Source organism: Lemur catta, chromosome 15 (genome assembly GCF_020740605.2).
Source record: "Lemur catta isolate mLemCat1 chromosome 15, mLemCat1.pri, whole genome shotgun sequence".
Taxonomy (NCBI): Eukaryota; Metazoa; Chordata; class Mammalia; order Primates; family Lemuridae; genus Lemur; species Lemur catta.
In genome coordinates, this window is record NC_059142.1 from 15,992,310 (window position 1) to 16,011,917 (window position 19,608).

The following is a 19,608-nucleotide window of genomic DNA, read 5'->3' on the forward strand; positions in this document are numbered from 1 at the left end:
GATTCTTTTGCTTTATTTTCCAGTTTTAAAAATAATGAGTTGGTGGTTCCCTAGCAGCTTCTAAAAGTGATCAAAGAGGGTGGTTTGTTTTTTGTTTGGAGAATATTATGAACCCATAGATTTAAACTTGATTGACATTTTTCAATCCATTGCACTTACTTTCTTCATTGATGCACAGATTATGTCCCATCTTTGGTTATGGAGAGTTTATTCAAATTGGCTCCTGAATTTTTTTTATAATATTCATTACAGTCTTTGAAAGCTTCCTTGCTTTCTAGTATCACAGGTTGTTCCAGGCTCATATTTTTCCCTATCCCAGATGTGGAACCAACCATTTCTTCAAGGAGCTCTGGTTTTATTTTACTGGGAAGTGGTATTTAAAGACGCTTGTTTCGGTGCTAGGGATGCTACTGGGTTAGTTATTGTTTCTAGGCTTTTTCAGCAAAGCTAGGAATTATTAATATTATTATTTTCTTTTTAGAGATAAAATATATTACAAGTAGCCAGGCCCATGCCTCTAATACCAAGTACTCAGGGAGTTTAGGCAGGAAGATCACTTGAGCCCAAGAGTTTGAGACCAATGTGGGCAATATAGTGAGACCCCATCTCTAAAAAAATAAAAAGCTTTTTTCTTTGTATTACTTTTTGTAGAGACAAGTCTCGCTGTGTTGTCCAGGATGGTCTTGAACTCCTGGCCTCAAGCAGTCCTCCCTCCTTGGCCTCTGAAAGTGCCGGGATCACAGGCATGAGCCACCTCGCCCAGCCATTTGCAGGTTTATACTTAATTTCATCAATTGTCCATCTGTATCTCCCATTCAAAAATCTCATGCATGCAGTGGCACATGCCTGTATTCCCAGCTTCTTGGGAGGCTGAGGTAGGAGGATCGCTTGAGCCCAGGAGTTCAAGGACAGCCTGGACAACATAGCAAGACCCCATCTAAAAAAAGTAAATAAATAAAAGAATGTCCAACTGGAGTGTTATTAAGGAAGGTACACCCTTAGGCAACAATATATTCAGTCCACTTCATGGCAGCAGAGATGGTAGATGTTTGAATGAGGTCCCCTTGGTTCAGTAGTCTGACTGTCTTGTCAGTGTTGGCCCCTAGGCTCTGTTTCTCCCAATAATGGTGGCCTGTGCTGAATAACAACTCACGGGCATTCTATAGGCTTCTGGAGGACCCGGAGCAGTAGCCATTCAGAAGGTGGAAGAGCAGTGGAGACCCTAGTGCAGTGGCCAAGAGCATCCTTTCCCCCTCATGGCCATTCTAGAAGCCGCTTGGCCAAAACAAGGAGGCTGTGGCTTCATGCTCTGTAGATCTCAGGCAGATGGCCCTCTTGTTTTCTTCCAGAAGATACTAAGGAGAACTTAATGAATTCTTGCAGCCTGTGGCTTCATTGGGAGTTTTCGCCTAGCTATAGTTAACAGCAGAGCTTTGGCAGGATACCAGATGCTACGCTGATTTGTGTCAAGCTACACCTTATTTGAAAGTTTCTTGACTGATTGCACCACTGAGATCTTCTTTAGAAATTAAAGTGAGGATTTAAGAGGTTTGTAGATAGCTCTGCTAGGTAAAGCAGATTTTAAAATTTAAGAACTGTTTTTTTTTTCTTTTTTTGCCTGATTTACGGCTTCAATCTAATGTGTTTTAAATAATGCAACAAAATAACACTTGAAGCTCCTCCTTTGTTGATTATCATCCATTAAATTTACTAGCAATTGAAAAGATGTAAGACCTGTATCCCCTGCAACTCATCAGGCTTCTTTCACACTGAAATTTGTAATTTCAGTAATGTATCTTCTAATCTGAAATCAGTTGTAAATTCCCTTTATAGTTCTTTACATTAAACTGGTTTAGCCATTGTAAATGATTGAGTGTTTTCTTTTCTTTTTTTTTTTTTGTAGACTTAAAATATTGGATTATTTATGTATACCTTGCCTGCTAAACTAGATTATGACAGTTTCAGTGTAGTACTCTCCATTTAAAATATTTGTGGTTTGTGATTAGCAAAATAAGATCATTTCAGTTGGGGGAAAACAGTTTCTATTTACTAGTGTTTGTGGCAAGTTGTAAAATTACCTAACACTAGGGGCCTGTGAAGTTGAATTTAACTATTAATTTCTTAAGACCTGATCTTATATTTTACTGCAGCCTTGCCCACTAGGCTGTAAATTTTTATTTACAAACAAGAGGGAGACTGGAACAATTGCTGTAAGCCATACTTAAGTTAATCTTTAATCACTTAAAAATCTTGCTTGAGAATTTCTGGAGTATAAATTATCTGTCTCTTAAGTGACTAATTTCAATAGTAAAGTAAAACTAAATTCAAAGCAATCCTGAGATTGTGTATGTGTGTGTGCATATTAAAGCAACTCATTTGATTGGCCATCGTCTGTGGAAAACTGGGGACAAGGTGCAAGGTGGAGGAGCAATAGCTGAGATGGGGAAGTTTTCATTTTGGTCCCAAGATAGCAGGGTAGTCGTCGTCTGTTGTGTTGTTTCTGACTCCCTCAGAACTTTGAAAGAGGATCCTTGATGGAGCTCTTGTCAGGTTTGGTGAGGATCTGTTTTCTCTGTTAATTTCTAGAAATGATGAGCAGTCTATTCTTAATTTTGGAGAAAGAGTTTTGTAGGTCAGATTTAGCATGACAAATAAGAAACAACAATATCTCCACTTTGCTGGTTGGAATTATCACAAATGATTGCTACTTCTGTGAGAAGAGAGATGAAGTGCTCACCTGTCAGCCATGCCTGCTGCAGGTGACCTTTGGTGTCCCATTCCAGTGAGCTCTCCATGGCAATGGCCTCAGTGTTGGGAGGCAGAATGGGGGATCTGATTGTTGATCCCCATCATGCTCCCCCACACCACCATTTCTTCCTTTCCAGCTTAGTCATCTTGTTTTAAAAAGACTCTCAGTAGACTGTGGAAATTATGTTTCTTATGCTGGGTGATTGAGTAATAACAGTACTATGGCCCAATGTCAATATGAATTTGTCTCATCTTGTCTGAAACGTAATTGAATAAGTTCAGGTTCAGACAGGTCTTAGAGTCCACTATTCATTTCTCAAGAGCAGGTTCTTACACAGAGACACACACACGCGCGCACACACACCCCCATACACACACCCTTTGTTTTTGGTATTTTTCTTTCTTCTAAGCTTGTTTTCTAGCATTTTTTAATTTCTGATTTTTATTAGTTTTTGGCATGAAGAGAAAATATAGATTGTTGGTTTTAGAAATATCATTTCTGATATTAACTTTGTTTTCTAGCATAGAATAAACTGGCAATTTTGTTGTGTCTGTACACAGTGTATGTACACAGTGTGGGGCTGCTGGTTAGTCCTTGGAAGGCCTCACCCAGTGATTGCAACTTGCTCTGTATGTGTGTGTGCGTGTGCTCTGTCCGTGTTGCCAGGTAGAACTGGAATTATCAGTAGCACAGTTATCAGATTCCTTTTCTAGAAAAAGATCTTCAAACCTGAATGGGTGTTTTCTCTTTTTGAGCCTTTTTCCTTACTGTACTTACCTGCTCACTTTGCCCCTAACTTTAGAATTGTCTTACTTTTTTAAAGTTTTGATAAACTTTGTCAACAAGTATAAATCTGTCTCTTAAAACAATGTCCATAGTATATATGGTCTTAGCCAAGAGTCATTTAAAAAAAAATACTGTTTAGAAAGTTTTTACTTTAAAGAAATAAGTTTTAAGTATAGTGGTGTCATTTGGTTTTTAAAATGGAACTTGAGTCCCTCTAGTGGGTAGGGTGTAATTCACCTTCAGCTTGAGATAGAAAGGAAGACGACAATCTTGATTCTTTGGAAACAGCTTTCAAATCCAGTGTGCTGGTTGGTGCTGGTATCCCTGTCCCCAGCTGATGGGCGGTGCTTAGGTAGCCATTGGCTTTGCCCTAACATCAGCCAAGATTTAGTGTCCTCCTTTTTTGCCCATGTGACCTTAGTGGCTCTGGTCATTCCTTGCATGTGATCTCATAAGCTGTGGTTCACTGGCTGCTTTATTTCAAGCCTCAGCAAATATAAATTCAAAGTACTAGTTGGTGATTTTTATGCCATGCAGTTCTTCATAGAAAAGAGCTCAGTGTTCCCAGGGTCCTTGAGTTGCCATGAAATAAAGAATTGTACAGGCCTGCTTTAAACACAAAAGGTACATTAAGAATATTTAGCAACTGGAGGAGTTATATACTGATAGCCAGAAGAGAGGCAGCATGGTATAGTTGGAAAGAACCTGGGTTTGGGGTTCAAATCCTAACTTCAGTTACTAGTGTGTGACCTTGAGCTGTAATGACATAGCCAGCCTTTCTGTATTTTTGTTTTCTCTTTTGTAAAATGGGGAGATGATAAAACTGTCTTGCAGGGTTGTTTTAAGTATTGGGAATAACATGTGCAAAGGCCTTCATGGTTTTTTTCTTTTTTTGGTCTATGATTGGTAGCAGAAGTCATGGAAGTTTCTCTAGCTGAGTCTATTATGATCCATGGGATTTAATTATTTGAATAACTTTCTTCTCTTCTCCATGCTTTGTTTTTCTTTCAGTCACCACCAAGTAAGCGAAGAAAATTAGAGAAGCCAAGGAAACCCATTACGTTTGTAGTGTTGGCATCTGTGATGAAAGAATTATCCCTCAAAGCATCTTCTTTGGGCTCTGAGACAGTGGAAGGCATAGTGGTTGTCACAACATGGATTGAAAAAATTCTCACCGATCTGAAGGTATCTGGTAATCACATTGACAAAGTACTCATAATAATCTTTCTTTTTTCTTTTTAAAGGGAATTTGAAGAGAAGGGAAAAGTGACTTCCTATAAAATTCTGTTTTTCCTCCAAACAGGTCCAGCATAAACGAGTGCCCTGTGGAAAAGAGGAAGTTAGCCTGTTCCTAACAGCCATAGAAAACTCTTGGATTCATTTAAGGAGAAAGAAAAGAGAGCGAGTGAGACAATTGAGAGAAGTTCCGAGAGCTCCCGAGGATGTCATTCAAGCCTTGGAAGAGAAAAAATCCACCCCCAAAGAGTCCGGCAATAGCCAAGAATTGGCCAAGGATCCCCGGGAGAGTGCCCTGTGTGGGCCTGCTCTGCGGGAAGGCGAACCTGCTGCCGTTGAGGGCCGTTGCCCAAGCCAGGAGTCACCTGCCCGGGAGGAAAACCCAGAACCCATGGAGGATGAAAGGAGTGAGGAAAAGAGAGGGATGGAGGTTTTGGAAAGTTGTAAAGGCTCCAGCAACGGAGCCCAAGACCAAGAGGCTTCTGAGCAGTTTAGCAACCCAGTGGCTGAAAAGGGCAAACATCTCCAAGGAATGGCTGGACAATACCTGTTTAAGTGTTTGATAAACGTTAAGAAGGAGGTGGACGATGCCTTAGTTGAAATGCATTGGGTCGAGGGCCAGAACAGGGATTTGATGAACCAGCTTTGTACCTATATACGTAACCAAATTTTCAGGCTTGTGGCTAGTTAACTCCAAACTCCTTGCACAGCTGGAATAGTGTGAAGCAGCTTGCTTTGGAGTGTCCTGTAGGGTGACAAGAGGAATTCCACCACTGGCCCATTAGAAGCATTTTGTGGAGTTTAAAAAACAAAAAACAAAAAAAAATCCCCCAAACCAGAAACCAATTAATTCATTTTTAAACTGCCCCCTGCCCCCCACCCCCCCACCCCGCCCAGCTGGTTTTTAAGGTTACAGGGAATTGTAGTATGGTAGTTCAGGAGGAAGAATTATATCAGTAACAACAAAAAGCCATCAGTAAACTCATGAGGGATTTAAAGCCGACTTAAGCTGGTCCCTTCAGCTTTGGACTGGTCGTCTGAGGTCAAAAGGATTGTTTGTGGAGTCTGTCCTGGGCAGCACTGCCCAGAGCATCCTGTTCTCTGTCACCCAAGGGTGCTTCTTGAGGAGGGGTGGCTCTTGGCTCACAATTAGGGCACACAGGCCCTGATTCTCTCTTCTGGGTCACCCTTCAAGACTGACACTGGCTCGGGTGCATATGATTGCTTGACCCTGTGTCAGTCCTCAGAAAGGAACTGGCCCAGTGGGAGAGTCGAGGAGGAAAGCTTAGTAATGCCAGAAAGAAGGGCAGATCTGGAGAATGGCGCATTCCTGACTCAGGCTGTTTTGATGTTGTTTATTTCAGAAGCAGAATGAGGTAAGCAAAACTCCTAGGTGTGACTGAGACACAGCAAAACGCACCCATACCCCCACCCCGGCCTGTCAGAAGCACCGTTTTATAGCAGTTTCACTGCTGTATGATTTTTGTTTTGACATATGAAGTGAAACTTGTTTTTAATATAAGAATATTCAAAATTGAAAACTGCCAATCCTGTTTGAATCGTGGAGTTAGGGAAAATATTTTCTTTGCTCTGAGTGGGTAAGTGATTGATGATAGAAATGAGAAATGGAGCAAGAGAGTATGTGCAGTAGGAAGCTTACGAAAGTCTTGTCTATTGGCAGATAATTTGTTACTGATCAAATTCTGCGTTTTGTGGCTTCACTTGTAATCCTCTCTGTGCTTACCTACTCACACTGGGAATTCTGAGGCCTGGGTCACCATCCATGTCCTTAAAACATGCTTCTAATCGGAATGCCGGGGTTCAGCAGAAAGACCTCTGGAAGAGGAGTCTCTTTTTTTGATCTCTCAGTAACCCTCTGCTGTGCTTGACTTTTATAGCTTGATTTTACATCAGCAGCCCAGGGTTCTATTTAGACCAAAATCTTTGAGCATAGTGCCAGAGCTTCTTGTCATCTGCAAAGAAGACTGGTGCTGGATCGTTAGGCCACCCTTTTGAGAGGTGGCGGTTAGGGCAGAAAGCAGATGACCTTGGCACATCTTGGCAACAGCTAGATCAGGCCCTTAGCAGAGATACAGGAAGTGGAACTAGTGTGCTTCCCTCTGGCAGTGGAGCTGGAGCTAGAGAAGAGAGCGTATTGACCAGCGTTCCTAACCTGGTCTGTGGACCTCCAGGTAATCTAGAAGTTTCCTGGAATTATTTCCAAAAGGCCTGTGAGCATATGTATTTTGTTATTCCGCCGCCCCCCCCTCCACCCCCAGAGAGAGGGTCTATGACATAGGTCAGTAATCTAAGGATTAAGAACCAGTATTTTAGTCCAACCATTCATTTGACAGGATGAGGAAACCGACATCCAGGGTCACACAGCGCCAAGATTCAATCCAGGACCCTGGATTCCCTGAGTCCAGTAATTTTCTGCTATACCAGCCCATACCACCATCCTGGTGTACTTCTTTTTTTTTTTTTACCACTGAGTTACCAACTGAAACTTACCTCTGATCAATACCACACTGGCGTCATATGCCAGACCCAAACCTAGTTTTCTTGACATAGTTTTAGAATAATTGAGTTAAGTGGCAACTGTTCATTCAATAAGTAGTCAATAAGAATTTGTTGTTTGATTGTTTGTTTTATGAAAGAGTAGCACATGCTTATTAAAGAAGATTTGAAAAATGAAAGTCAAAAACTTACAACAAAACCACTCCCAGTTTGAACCTTCTCTCACACGGCCACTCTTGGTATTCGTGTGTTTCTGTCCAATCTTTCTACAGGTGGGGTGTGTGAGTGAGTGGTTTTAACTTTGGTTGTACTCATGCTGTATACTCAGTTTTATATTGTGGTTTGTTTCATTTAATGTCTTGTAAGTATTTTTCCATGTTATAATAGTAGTATATTTATTTACACTTCTTGCCTTTTCCATATATCTTTCTGGCACAGTATTGGCCTTTAAGTCTAGTTCTTAGCTATTCCCAGAGAATACTCTGTGTAACTGGAGGCACAAAAGGTGTGTCTGTGTCTGTATGTATTTTAGTGCCTAGGTTTAAGGTGTGGTGTCATGGAGGAAGTTTTATAGCTAATAATCTTAGAATTTAAAAATTATGTGACAAGGGAGACTTCCACAGTCTTAGAAGTACTAGAGCTATGAGTGCCTTTCTTGCATTTGGATGTCTTCATTTCCTTCTCTGGGAAGAATAGTTTATTTCTTAGACTATCTAATGAGAGAACACTGAAAACATTTTAAAAGAACATCTACAAATTGTTTTGGTCATGCATATGTTTTATCGTTGTGTGATGTGTGATAGCATGTATCTCCAGTATAGGCGGAAAGGATCTTTTTCTTTAAAAAAAATTGACCCATGTGTCATAATGTTGAGTGATACTCTCCTGAAATGTCTAGAGGTCAAGTTCATGTTGGTGGATTGGCATGAAATTAAATCCTTGTGGTATTATCTTAAATTCTATTCTGGCCCCTAGAATTGGCTTCTGATCTCTTGATAACTAAAGTGGGAACAGAAGCGGAGCTTGTTTTCTGAGGTGAACTAAAGCTGCTTTTGTTCCTTGGAATCTGCTTTGCCTCCATCAGTTTGGTTCTTTCCCCCCACATCCTTGCCCAGCTGTTCCCACACCAGAGCTTTGCTGCATGTCCTCTCAGGGTTGACAGCTCTGTGGTGGCATTTCAGCTAATCTCAAGGCTTTATGTAGATTAGTATATATTTTTAAAAACATAAAATGTCTCTTCTCTTGATAGAAATCAAAGCTTATCATATGAGCACTTGAACTTCTTGTTCTGATAGGAATACTAAAACTACAAGGTGTGGAAAAGATGCAAGCCTCTGGAAAATCTGAGGCCTTTTAAAAGAAGAGAGTTGATGAATTCTTGACTGGCTGTGGGAGCCCCTCCACCTTCCTTAAACCACAGCGTTTCCCTTTGTAGCCACACGGGGGCATCTTCGGCCCTTTGATCAAGTGCCTTAACCACTGTGGGAATGGATAAAATTGTGTCTGTAGTACTTTCTTGAAATAGCCAATTGCTACCCAGATTTGTATTTTTGTGTAAACAAGTACATTTTCACATAAACAAAATTTGAAAAGTCAAAGTAAAAAGAAAACACTACCCATGGTCTTATCTGGCATAATCCCTTTCAACCTTTTGATGGTTTTTATAGTCCCAGTTGACTATTTTTTTCTTTTCTTTCCATCTGCCCTTCTACTCTAGAATATATCTAGGCTGGGCCAGTCCTTTGGATCAACTTTTTGTTTGTATTCCAGTTAATGGGGATACTGGAGGGAGGATGTTTAGTTAACTTAAAACAGTAACTTCTCAAAAGCCTTTTATTTCCTTTCTCTTTGTCCCCATAAAATCAGCAAGCCACTTGGCCTCAGTGCTGACACCTTGGATGCCATGCCATCTTTCTCTCTCTCTTCTCTCTCACTCTCTCTCCTTCTAAGAAGATGAAATAAACTGTTTACTTATATATATATATATCCTAATCTCTGCATGAGAAATCTTTCTCCCACACCGTGAACACCTAGCGAGTTTTCCACCCTTATGGTTTTTCGTGGTCCCAATTGACTATTTTTTCTTTTCTTTCCATCTGCCATTCTACTCTAGAATATACCTAGGCTAGGCCAGTCCTTTGGATCAACTTTTTATTGGTATCTGGTTAATGGAGATAGTGGTGAGGGAATGTTTAGTTGTCTTAAAACAGTAACTTTTCAAAAGGCTTTTGTTCCACAGCCTTTTGTAACAGAGATCTCAAGAGAGAAACTGTCTTTAATGTTCTTCTGTTGATCCTTGTTTGGGTTTATCTGGCTGGCTGACTAACATGCATCTGATATGTTGTTTAAATCCGAAGTCGGTGAGGGTTCTGTGTGGTGTATGTTACATAGGTTATCTAGGCCTTGTTTCTCACAAGAGGTGTCTCTGTGTAGAAGATGTGTATTACGGCCCCTGGGGTCTGTGCGGGCTGGCACAGGATCTGATGTTGGGGGTGGCTGCCCAGCAGTTCTGCATATCAGGAGGAAGAAGGTCCAGTTTGGAAAACTAAGTCAGGAGCCCTCTGGAAGAAGGAAAGTCAAAGGTGCAGCAGTTTTACAGCCATCCAGGGGGTGCCCTGAGGAAAGGGACGTGACCGCATTGTTTGTCAGGAAGTTGGTGCTCAGATTTGGTTTGTTGAATGGGCATTAACCTCAGTAAAACCCAGAAGAGGCTTAATTGAATGAATTGGCTTGTGCCTCGTGGAGCAGGGCATTGATGGTCCTGAACCTTTCTAATAATCGCAAGTATACACCTCTCGGTGCACTGCCAGCGCAGTGTTAGAGAGCCCTGCACGGGGCTCACCCCACTAACAGTGGGGCGTCACACACATACCGCAGAGTTCCTGCTCTGCTCTGTGAAGACATTCAGATCCTCTGCTGTGACTCACCCAAATGACTAAAACAGCGGTTGATTTTTTTAATTGCTGGTTGGAACAGCTAATGCTCCGTTTTGGAACAGCTAATGCTGCCTATTGGAGGCTGTGCTTTTTACTCCCAGGAACTATGTTGTGACTGGGTGAAGCCCTGGCACCTCCGAATGCCCTCTGAGGCGCAGCTTACCTGCCTGTCTCAATCCAAGCAGAAACATCAGGGACTCCGGGCTTTCTTCAGGGAAGTAGAGGATCATGGGTGCTTGTTATGAGCAGGGAATGGAGCGAAGAAGGGGTGGAGCAGACAGCGCAGTTAGTTGTGGCAGAATTGGTTTGTGTCTGATGCTCTGAAGAGGGCAAAGGCTATGTAAATCCAGGATACGTTTCCAGCCACCCTAGGGGAGTGAAAGGAAAGCACAGACTTTGCAGTTCATCAGACCCGGCTTCACGCTGCAGTTCTATTCCTCTTACGGGTAAGTCAGTTTGTCCTGGGCCTTGGCTTCCTCACGTAAAAGATGAGGGATTCTTGCTTCACAGTCGTAGCAGCACTGAGGTGAGAGAAGGCCTGAAACACCCAGGAGAGGGCAGGAACAAAGAGCAGGCTTCTCCACTAGCTCATCTCTTCTGGTTCTTCTGTGAGTTTTTGACTTCTGATTAGAAAATCTTATAAGTGGACTCAAATGAAAAGGCCCAGACCTCAGGTATATAACTGCAGGTGTAGTGTACCACCTTTGGACCAGAAACAAAACCCGTACTTCCATGTTATGGAGGGAGGAACAGGGGACTGATATTAGATTGTCCACCTGCTACATGGATTGTCTCATTTGATAACCCTGTAAGGTGGTGTGGTGTCCCTGTGTGATGGTTGAAGGAAATGGAAGCTCAGAAAGCTCCCATGACTTGCCCTAAAGTCATCCACAAATCTAAGTCATAGAAATGGAATATGAACCCAGGTCCAAGAAGCTGAGACTGGGATCTTGTGCCAAAAGTCAGAATTCTATGACAAGTGCTGCACTTAGGATGGAAATGTACTTCCAGGCTCATCTGACCCACCTCTAGGGAACGAGATGCAATTATGTGACACAAGGAAGAGAGAAAAGGCATCTCTTACCCAGCTTCACAGTTTAGCACTTTAAGGTAATATTTTCCAGCCTATGATCAATGAGTAAGATTCAGTAAGTGAAATTACTTATAATTAGTTCTTAATTCATGCTACCAAATCTTTGCAGAGTTTTGCATTTGGCAGTAGTGCAGATAATTAAGTAGTTAGTGAAAGCACATGTTGGACCAGAATCAATGTGAAATAACTGATAATTAGGTAATGACTCTTTGACAATACATAATTGTATAATAATGGAAAAGAGGTTTAATTCTTTTTTTAATAAGGCAGCTCCAAATATTTCACATACAGAACAACACAAAACTCATGTGCTTTTTGAGCTTGCTGGAGAAGGTAGCAATTGTCAGAGAAGCAGCAGTCCTCTTCCCCAGGTAGGGTGCGTGAACTAGCGTAAATCTGGGGAAAAGCAAAGACGCCCTGCCATCTGGTGGGACCCATTCAGAGGGAATGTGGCCCCAGAAATCTAGAAACCAGAGCCAAGAAATTCCCAGCTGGGGGACTTGGCTGGTTCCAGCAGCCAGGCAGCCCCCGGGGAAACGGCAGCTTGTGCTGCTGCTGTCCAAAAAGAGGCGGCTCTCCGGAGAGCCCTGCAGAGCGGGACCCCCTCCCAGGACAGTGGGTGAGGTGGGGACCTGCTCCCGTAGACTTGCCATTGGAAGACTTTATGTCTCTTGCTGGGAAAGGGGGAGTCCCAGTCTGCTCTAATGGTGGATCCTTATTTCAGACACGTTTGTCCCAGGATTCCTGCCTGCAGGGCCACAAGTGGGTACGTTTGGGGTCTCTGTGGGCCAAACCCTGGCCAGTATTTCAGTGAGCTCTGGACCAGTACAGATAAGGACTTTTTCATTCACGAAGAAAAAACATTTCCTCATCTTCTTTACCAGGGGCCAGGCAAGAAGGGAAAGAGTTCATGCCCAAGCTTTTATTCAACTCCTGTTGGTTATTGCCATGCTAAAATCAACGTCCAGCGTTGTTGGATCTTCTGATTTTTTGAGGGAAGCCAGAAATCCAGATTTATGAAAAATTTTTTTAGTTGTGAATCCTGACCACTGATTCTTTTATGAAAACCATGGTAAACCATTACTTTATGACCTCTTCTCCCATGGGGTGAGAGAACTGTGGGTATATTTGCTGCCTCCACTTTGCTCATTTACTGTAGCTGCTGGCCTGGTTGCTACCTGTCCTCCCTTTCCAGGGCTCTTCCCACCTCTTAAAGGGAGAGTCCCAAGGATTCTATCCATGGGCCTGCTTGCCCTTCGCCCCACTCTGGCTGACCACGTCTGCCCCAGCGACTTCAGCTGCTACTCACCCGTATGTTCATCGTGCCCAAATCCAGACCTCTCCCAAACTTCCAGCATCCACTGACCTATCCGCCTACCAGACATCTCCCTCAGGACCCTGGCTGTGTGACACTCACCTGACTGGCTGTACCTGCTTCTCCTACGTCGTGATCACCATCCACCCAGCTGTCCAGATGAGAAGTCTCTGCTCTTCCCTCTCCTTTCCCACCCGGGACTGAAGTCTTCCACTAAATCCTGTCAATTCCGCCTTAGAAATCTCTCCCCGGTCTAGCTCGACCTGTCCACCCCTTAGTGCCACTGCCTTAATGTGGTTCCTCATGGCCCACGTGGACTGTAAGAGTAGCCTTCATGGTCTCTGGGGATCTTCAGCGTAAAGCAGCAGAATAAGCAGATTTAGATATACTGGGGGGAAGCAAGATGAAGAAACCTGCTTTGGGGGCTGAACCAGGAGCTTTCAGAAGAAAAACTAGGACAGGAAGTAGATCCATATGCACAGGTGAGTTAGCTGAGATCAAAGAATGGGAGGTCCTTTCTGGTAAAACACAGGCCAGTCTTTTCCCTGTGTGACAGTTTCATTTTACAAAAGCAATACTTTTCATTATAAAAAATTTTAGAAAATAATGAATAAAACTACAGTTCCACTACTCAAAGGAAATTATTTTATATTTTGTTGTCTTAGTATTTTTATATGCATATATATTTTTTACACAGCAAATGTGGAATCATTGTACATTACTGTTGTATAATCGTTTTCATTTAGCAATACATTGTGATGACTTTTTTCTGATTATAAAACTAATATGTGGTTCAGAAAACTTGTGAAAATAAAAATGACCAGTAATCACACTGCCCGAAGACAACCACTGTGAATACTTTGGTGCGCTAACAACCCTGTTTTCCTCACAAGCTGTAATCTCGTTTGAGCATTCCTTCACTAAGCCAATTGTTCCTAGTTGGAAATTTAGATTTTCTGGTTTTCACTATTGTAAATAATGCTTTGGTGAATATTTTCATATAAAAACCTTTATGCATTTTTCTCATTGTAGGATAAATTTGTATAAGAAGTACTGAGGCAGAAGATAATGACTTTTTTAAAGGCTCTTCCAATATGCTGCCAATTTGCTCACTGCAGAGCTTGTGTTACTTCACATTTCCATGAGTGCCTGTTTTTGCCGCGCCTTTGCTAGCAGTAGGAGGCTAATTTTGAAAAACTCTTGTCAATTGGTAGGCAAGAAATTATTTCAGTGTTTGGATTTTATTATGGTAGGCAAGATCAAACATTTTCATATATTTATGCATATATGTGTTATATATATTACTTCATATATTTATTGTTTTATAAACTTTACATTTCTGTTCCTTTTTCTATCCAAGTGTTCTTTTTCTTACTGAATTGCAAGGGCATATGTTGCTAAGACTTCCCTCCATTTTGTCATTTTCCTTTTGCTTTTTTTAAATAATTTTATTTTTACAGTTAGGAGCTTTTTGAGGTAATCAGATCTATCCCACTGTGCCTTTATATTTCTTTGTTTGCCTTTCTGGGTAGAAAACTTCACTTTAGGGCATAAAAATGTTTACCTGTATTTTATTATGGCTATTTTGGGGTTTTGTTTTTGTTTTTGTTTTTTTTGAGACAGAGTCTCACTCTGTTGCCCTGGCTAGAGTGCCGTGGCGTCAGCCTAGCTCACAGCAACCTCAAACTCCTGGGCTCAAGCAATCCTTCTGCCTCAGCTTCCTGAGTAGCTGGGACTACAGGCATGCGCCACCATGCCCGGCTAACTTTTTCTATATATTTTTAGTTGTCTGGTTAATTTCTTTCTATTTTTAAGTAGAGACAGGGTCTTGATCTTGCTCAGGCTGGTCTTGAACTCCTGACCTCGAGTGATCCTTCTGCCTCGGCCTCCCAGACTGCTAGGATTACAGGCATGAGCCACCGCACCCGGCCGCTGTTTTGGTTTTGTTTTTTATGTTTTTGCACTTAAATTTATGTTGGTCTATGGTATGAACTTTAAGGACCTAACTGTGTTTAACAGATGGTTCAGAGTTGTCAGAGTAACTCTTCAGAGAGATGGCTGGTAAGCACTTCCCTCTGAGGTGTCCCTGATGGAGACAGGGACTAGAGCAGGCTGAGGGACGGAGTATGTCCCCCCAGCACCACCCAGTATAGACTCTCCCAGTGGGCCCTGGCGCCTCGGTAAGAGATCTGATGGTGCATGTAGAGCTGAGCCCTGGGTAGATGGCATCTACTCTGGGCAGTCCAGCTAGTGACAGGCCACTGCTCTGGGCCTTGCCTAATCTGAGAGAGTATCAGTTACTGGCGTAGGCAGCTGATCTGTTTGGTTTTGGAGACTTGATCCTACAGCCTTGCCTGTAAGTGTGAACTTGGGTTGCTGGGGCAGTAGACCTTAGTCCTTTCCTGGGGCACTTAGTGCATTCCAGCCCCTGTGCCCTGGGAGGGGCCTTCACTATCAGCCTGCATGATCCAGCTGGCTCTGGACGCTCCTTGCAGGACTCCACCTCTCTTGACTCATAACTTCTGCGCTGTCCTACTCCTTTGACCTGAATTAATTTACTCTCGTAAAGCCGCCTCTTTTTCTCTTCAGAGGCATAACTGAGGTTGTCATCCTTCCCCGTGTGCCTTTCTACTTGATCAGCTTCCTCCTAACCCAAGGCTCTGACCCACTGTCATTCACAGCCCCCCGCCCCCCAGCTGCTTAGCGTGGCTGGCTCAGAGGACGTGGCTCCTCCCTTTTTGCTTGTGAACTGCATTTCTTTCCTTATTACTCAGTGTCCACACCCACAGTGGTTGCCTGGATAGAAATCTGCCCCTTTGCCCTAGTCACCTTTTTAGGCCAGACATAGGCACCAGTGAGGAATGGCTGCCTACCCAGCCCCAGTTAGAAGCTCTCAATTCCTCAGAGTGGCCTGAGGCAGAGTAGTGTCCCCTGAGGTCATCTGAGGTCCTTGATCCCAAGTCTGATTCTCTTTGCTTGCTTTTTCACTCTGCTAAGCTTGTTTGTTGGGCACCACTATGCAAAGTGAATAATTATTCCTGCCTTTAACTAGGAGGGGGGGGCTCTCTCCCCCTCTTCACTCATTTCTGTGAGGCTTTCAGGGACTCTGGACCCCACATTGATAGCACTTCCCCATGCTGGGCTGGCCCAGACAGTCACAGAAAAGGACCAGGCCACTTCTCAACCCAGCTGACATTTGGCAGCTTTGTGACCTTGGGTAAGACCCCTTGTCTTGGGAGGTTGGACCAGGTGATCTCACCTCTCATCGTGTGAGGCCATGAAGAGGGGAAAGTACATGAATGGGAAGGTGGAACCTGATTGTACCTGTTGTCTGGGTTCAGGAGAATCCTCTGACAACTCACTGGGGCGGGGAAGGTAGGTGAAAAGTTCTGTGGAAACTTCTGGCTCTGGGGAGCCCACTTCACTGATGATTGAGTGGGTACCCTATGGGGTACACCTCTGTCAAGTAATTCAAAGTCCTGCTCTTCATTCACTCTGGGCTTGTCAGGAATCAGGTTCAGTTGGCTTACCTACCCTCAAATCCACTTGATTTCTTTTTAGCTCTTCTTAGAAAGATATGATTACAGTCATTCCTCAGTACTCAAGGGGGATTGGTTTCAGCACCCTGAGGGTACCAAAATCTGAGGTTGCTCAAGTCCCTAATATAAAATGGTGTAGTGTTTGCATATAACCTATGTACACCCTTCTGTATACTTTAAATCATCTCTACTTATAATGCCTAATACAATATAAATGCTATGTAAATAGTTGTGCTTTATTGGTGTTTTAAATTTCTGTTTTTAATTGTTGTATTTTTAATTATTTTTTGCCTGAAAAAATTTTTTTTTTTTTTTTTTTGAGATAGAGTCTCACTCTGTCACCCTGGCTAGAGTGCAGTGGAGTCATCATAGCTCACTGCAACTTCAAACTCATGGGCACAAGTGATCCTTCTGCCTCAGACTTCTGAGTAGCTGGGACTACAGATGTGCATCACCACACCTGGCTAATTTTTCTATTTTTAGTAGAGACAAGGTCTCGCTCTTGCTCAGGCTGATCTCGAACTCCTGAGCTCAAGCGATCCTCCTGCCTCGGTCTCCCAGAGTGCTAGGATTACAGGTATGAGCCACCACGCCCAGCCATCCATGAGTATTTTTGATCCTCAGTTGGTTGAGTTCATGGATACTGAACCCACGGATACAGAGGGCCAACTGTACCTTCTGAAATGAGTAAATGAGTAGCCTTCTGGGTCTTTATGTGGTCATATTAACACTTGTGCTGCACCCAGCATGATGGTGGAGAGCAAAACTAGCCTTTCCGAAATATTACTGTGGGGTTGAGTTCTGCTCTGTGGCCTTTTACCCCAGTCTGGCTTACCAAAGGTCACCTGGCCTTGGCTACCAGGTATCTAGCCCAGTGCCTAGTACATGTTAGGTGCACAATAAATATTTGTTAAATGAATGTTGTCTGGTATGTTCCTGCACATACTAGTCTTCTGTCCTTACCTTTTCACTCCCCAGCTGACTTTCTCCCTTTGGTCTTGTTTGAAGTATGATAGGTGAAAAGCTCTTAAAGCCACTTGCAAAAGATAAATCAGGTCTGAAGGGTTGGGACATCTAGGATGCAGTGTGAATATCTGTACTTCTGGCTTCACATCCTTTCCAGTGTTCTCATTACTTAGGCTTTAATAGGGGTCAGGGAACTGATTTTCATAGCTGTATGTCTAATACTTTGTTGGAATGAGTGGTGCTGGAATAGAAAGGCAGTTGCACTAAGGGAATGTCTCTGGCTCAGCATATTAAAAAATTGGGGACATTATGGAATTTGAACTGGGTGTTGGGGTGCACAAGACTTGAGGAGGAAGACTGAGAACAGAAACCCTCTCATGAGAACAGACATGATGATAGATGGACCAGGTTTTCTCCTGTCCTACAGGTTCTGAGCACCTAAAAGCAATTTAAGGAACAACTTCTTGGAGATGGCTGGTCTTTGGATCATTCCCAAAACCTGCTGACCTTTCTATTGAAACCAAAAAGACTTCTTTTCTCTTTCCCTTGAATGAATACAACTGCCAGCCTCTCCCACTCTTGGAACAGGAAGCTGGGGTAAAATGTTAAACAGCCCTCCTATTCATCCCCTCTCCAGTTATAGGTATCTCTGACTCCCACTGTGTATTCCCCAACCTTCGTTGATGAGAAATTCTTTTTGGCCATTTTCAGGCTCCTGTAGGCAATAAAAGGCCCAGAAGCAGCCTCCTTTCTAAACCCTTGCTTTTGCCTAACATCCCCTGACTGCTGTCCCCATATGACCCAAATAAACAGATGATCATGTGAAGCCAGTAAGGCTGTTTGTTTTAAATAGCAAGCATCTTCACTAAGCTCTGGAGCAGATGGGGTATTGGGGGCAAGGGAGAGGCTGACATTCAAATCTGTGTTCACCCCACTTTAGCTCCTGCTTCCCCACCTGAAGGAAAAGGTGTCTTCAGAATACTACTTTTCAGAGCGATGCCTACCTACCTAATGGGATAGAGCTGGCTCGACAAGAAGAGTGAGAAAAATTGGATTTCAGCCTCTAGCAGAGACTCCGGGGCTGTGTGAGAGCCATGACCGCCTGAGGAATTCGGGAGTGGACGCTGGATGTAGCATTCTGCGCAGAGTGCTCGGGTGCCGACCCCAAACAAAATGAGAACCTCAGGTCACTATTATGTAGATGCTCCTTGACTTATGATGAGTTTAACTAGACATCACCCCATCCCAAGTTGAGGAGCGTACTGAGTGCATAGCGCTTCTCTGTACCATTGTAAAGTCAAAAATCTTAAGTTTCATCACCGAAAGTCGGGGACCATCTATGCTGTTTAGGGTCCTTCCACCATCGCAGCCTATGTGTTACCTTTCAATTTCCCATTTTATGTAGCGGTGCAGAGTGGGCCAGGCCCAACCATACTGGCAGCGAGTGGCAGACACTTTAAAGGAAGCAATGTCAGGGCCAGCACGGATGTAGGAAAAGTGCACTCATCCCGTGGAGAACCGGGCTGTTGTGTTCTAATCCCCATCTGCTCCAGCTCATCATAGGCACGGTCAGTGGCACCTGTGTGTGTCCACGCTCAACTCCAGGTGCTGGGCCATTAGACGTCCACCAAAGATCAGAGCCCCCTATAAACTGGTGTTGGCAAACAACCCCCTTCCTTCCGTTCACTAGGTTCTTGATTTCGGGATCTTCTGTGCACATTTTCTTTCACTAGGATGCACTATGATGCCCTCAAAAGAAAGGAGCAAAGCCAGCAAGCATTCCATTTGTGCTAACTTGATATGCTTTCAGCTAGTCCCTGAAATGGGAATGTTCCCGTGAGGGCACAGCGTGGATGGGATGGATTGGCAGGGTGACCTGCCTCTCAGCCGTCCCCATAAAGGTTTGCTTTTTGGCGTTGCGTGATGATGAAGCCCAGGCTTCTGAGTCCTAAAACCACTGACATGGATTGCCCCACTCTTCTTGGACTGGTTAGCAAAAGCAGGCGTCTGGGGCCACAACTGAGGGGTCCTACACTTAGCATTGGGACAGCAGAACTGGACGTGCTCCAGGGTGCCCCAGATATGCCTTCAGCTATCTGCGTCTGTCACTCCCAACTGTCCCAGTGAGGTTTGTGTGACCGCCACTGAAGCAGAACAGCAGCGCTGGGTTTCAGGTGAAGATTTTTGTTGCCCCAATCACAATCAAGACCCCTTACAGGGTGACCAGTTTGATATTCGTCCCTGGCTTTTTTCTAATTAGGGGCCCTACCCCAGAACTGGCTTCAAAGAGTGGTCCGTGGGGTCAGAGATAAATGTTCCTCCCCACGGGGCGAGGAGCAGCTGGAATACTCAATCTTGGACTCGTCCTTTCCGGTGTCTGGGCCTCAGTTTCCTTATCTGCAAAGGAGAGGACTGGGGCAACCTCAAAGCTGTAACTTTCTGATTGTACCCAAGACGCCCCTAAACACCAG

At 43.6% G+C, this 19,608-nt stretch overlaps 1 protein-coding gene across 1 annotated transcript in view; it reads left to right on the forward strand.

Annotated features, from left to right (window-relative positions):
* Positions 1–13,478, forward strand: part of METTL16 (methyltransferase 16, N6-methyladenosine) — a 76,170-nt gene extending 62,692 nt beyond the window's left edge. The window contains exons 9-10 of the mRNA XM_045526112.1: positions 4,547–4,720; positions 4,839–13,478. Of these exons, the coding sequence (XP_045382068.1) occupies positions 4,547–4,720; positions 4,839–5,462 (798 nt within the window). The 3' untranslated portion in view covers positions 5,463–13,478. The remainder of the gene's footprint in view (positions 1–4,546; positions 4,721–4,838) is intronic.
* The last annotated feature ends 6,130 nt before the right edge of the window (positions 13,479–19,608 follow it).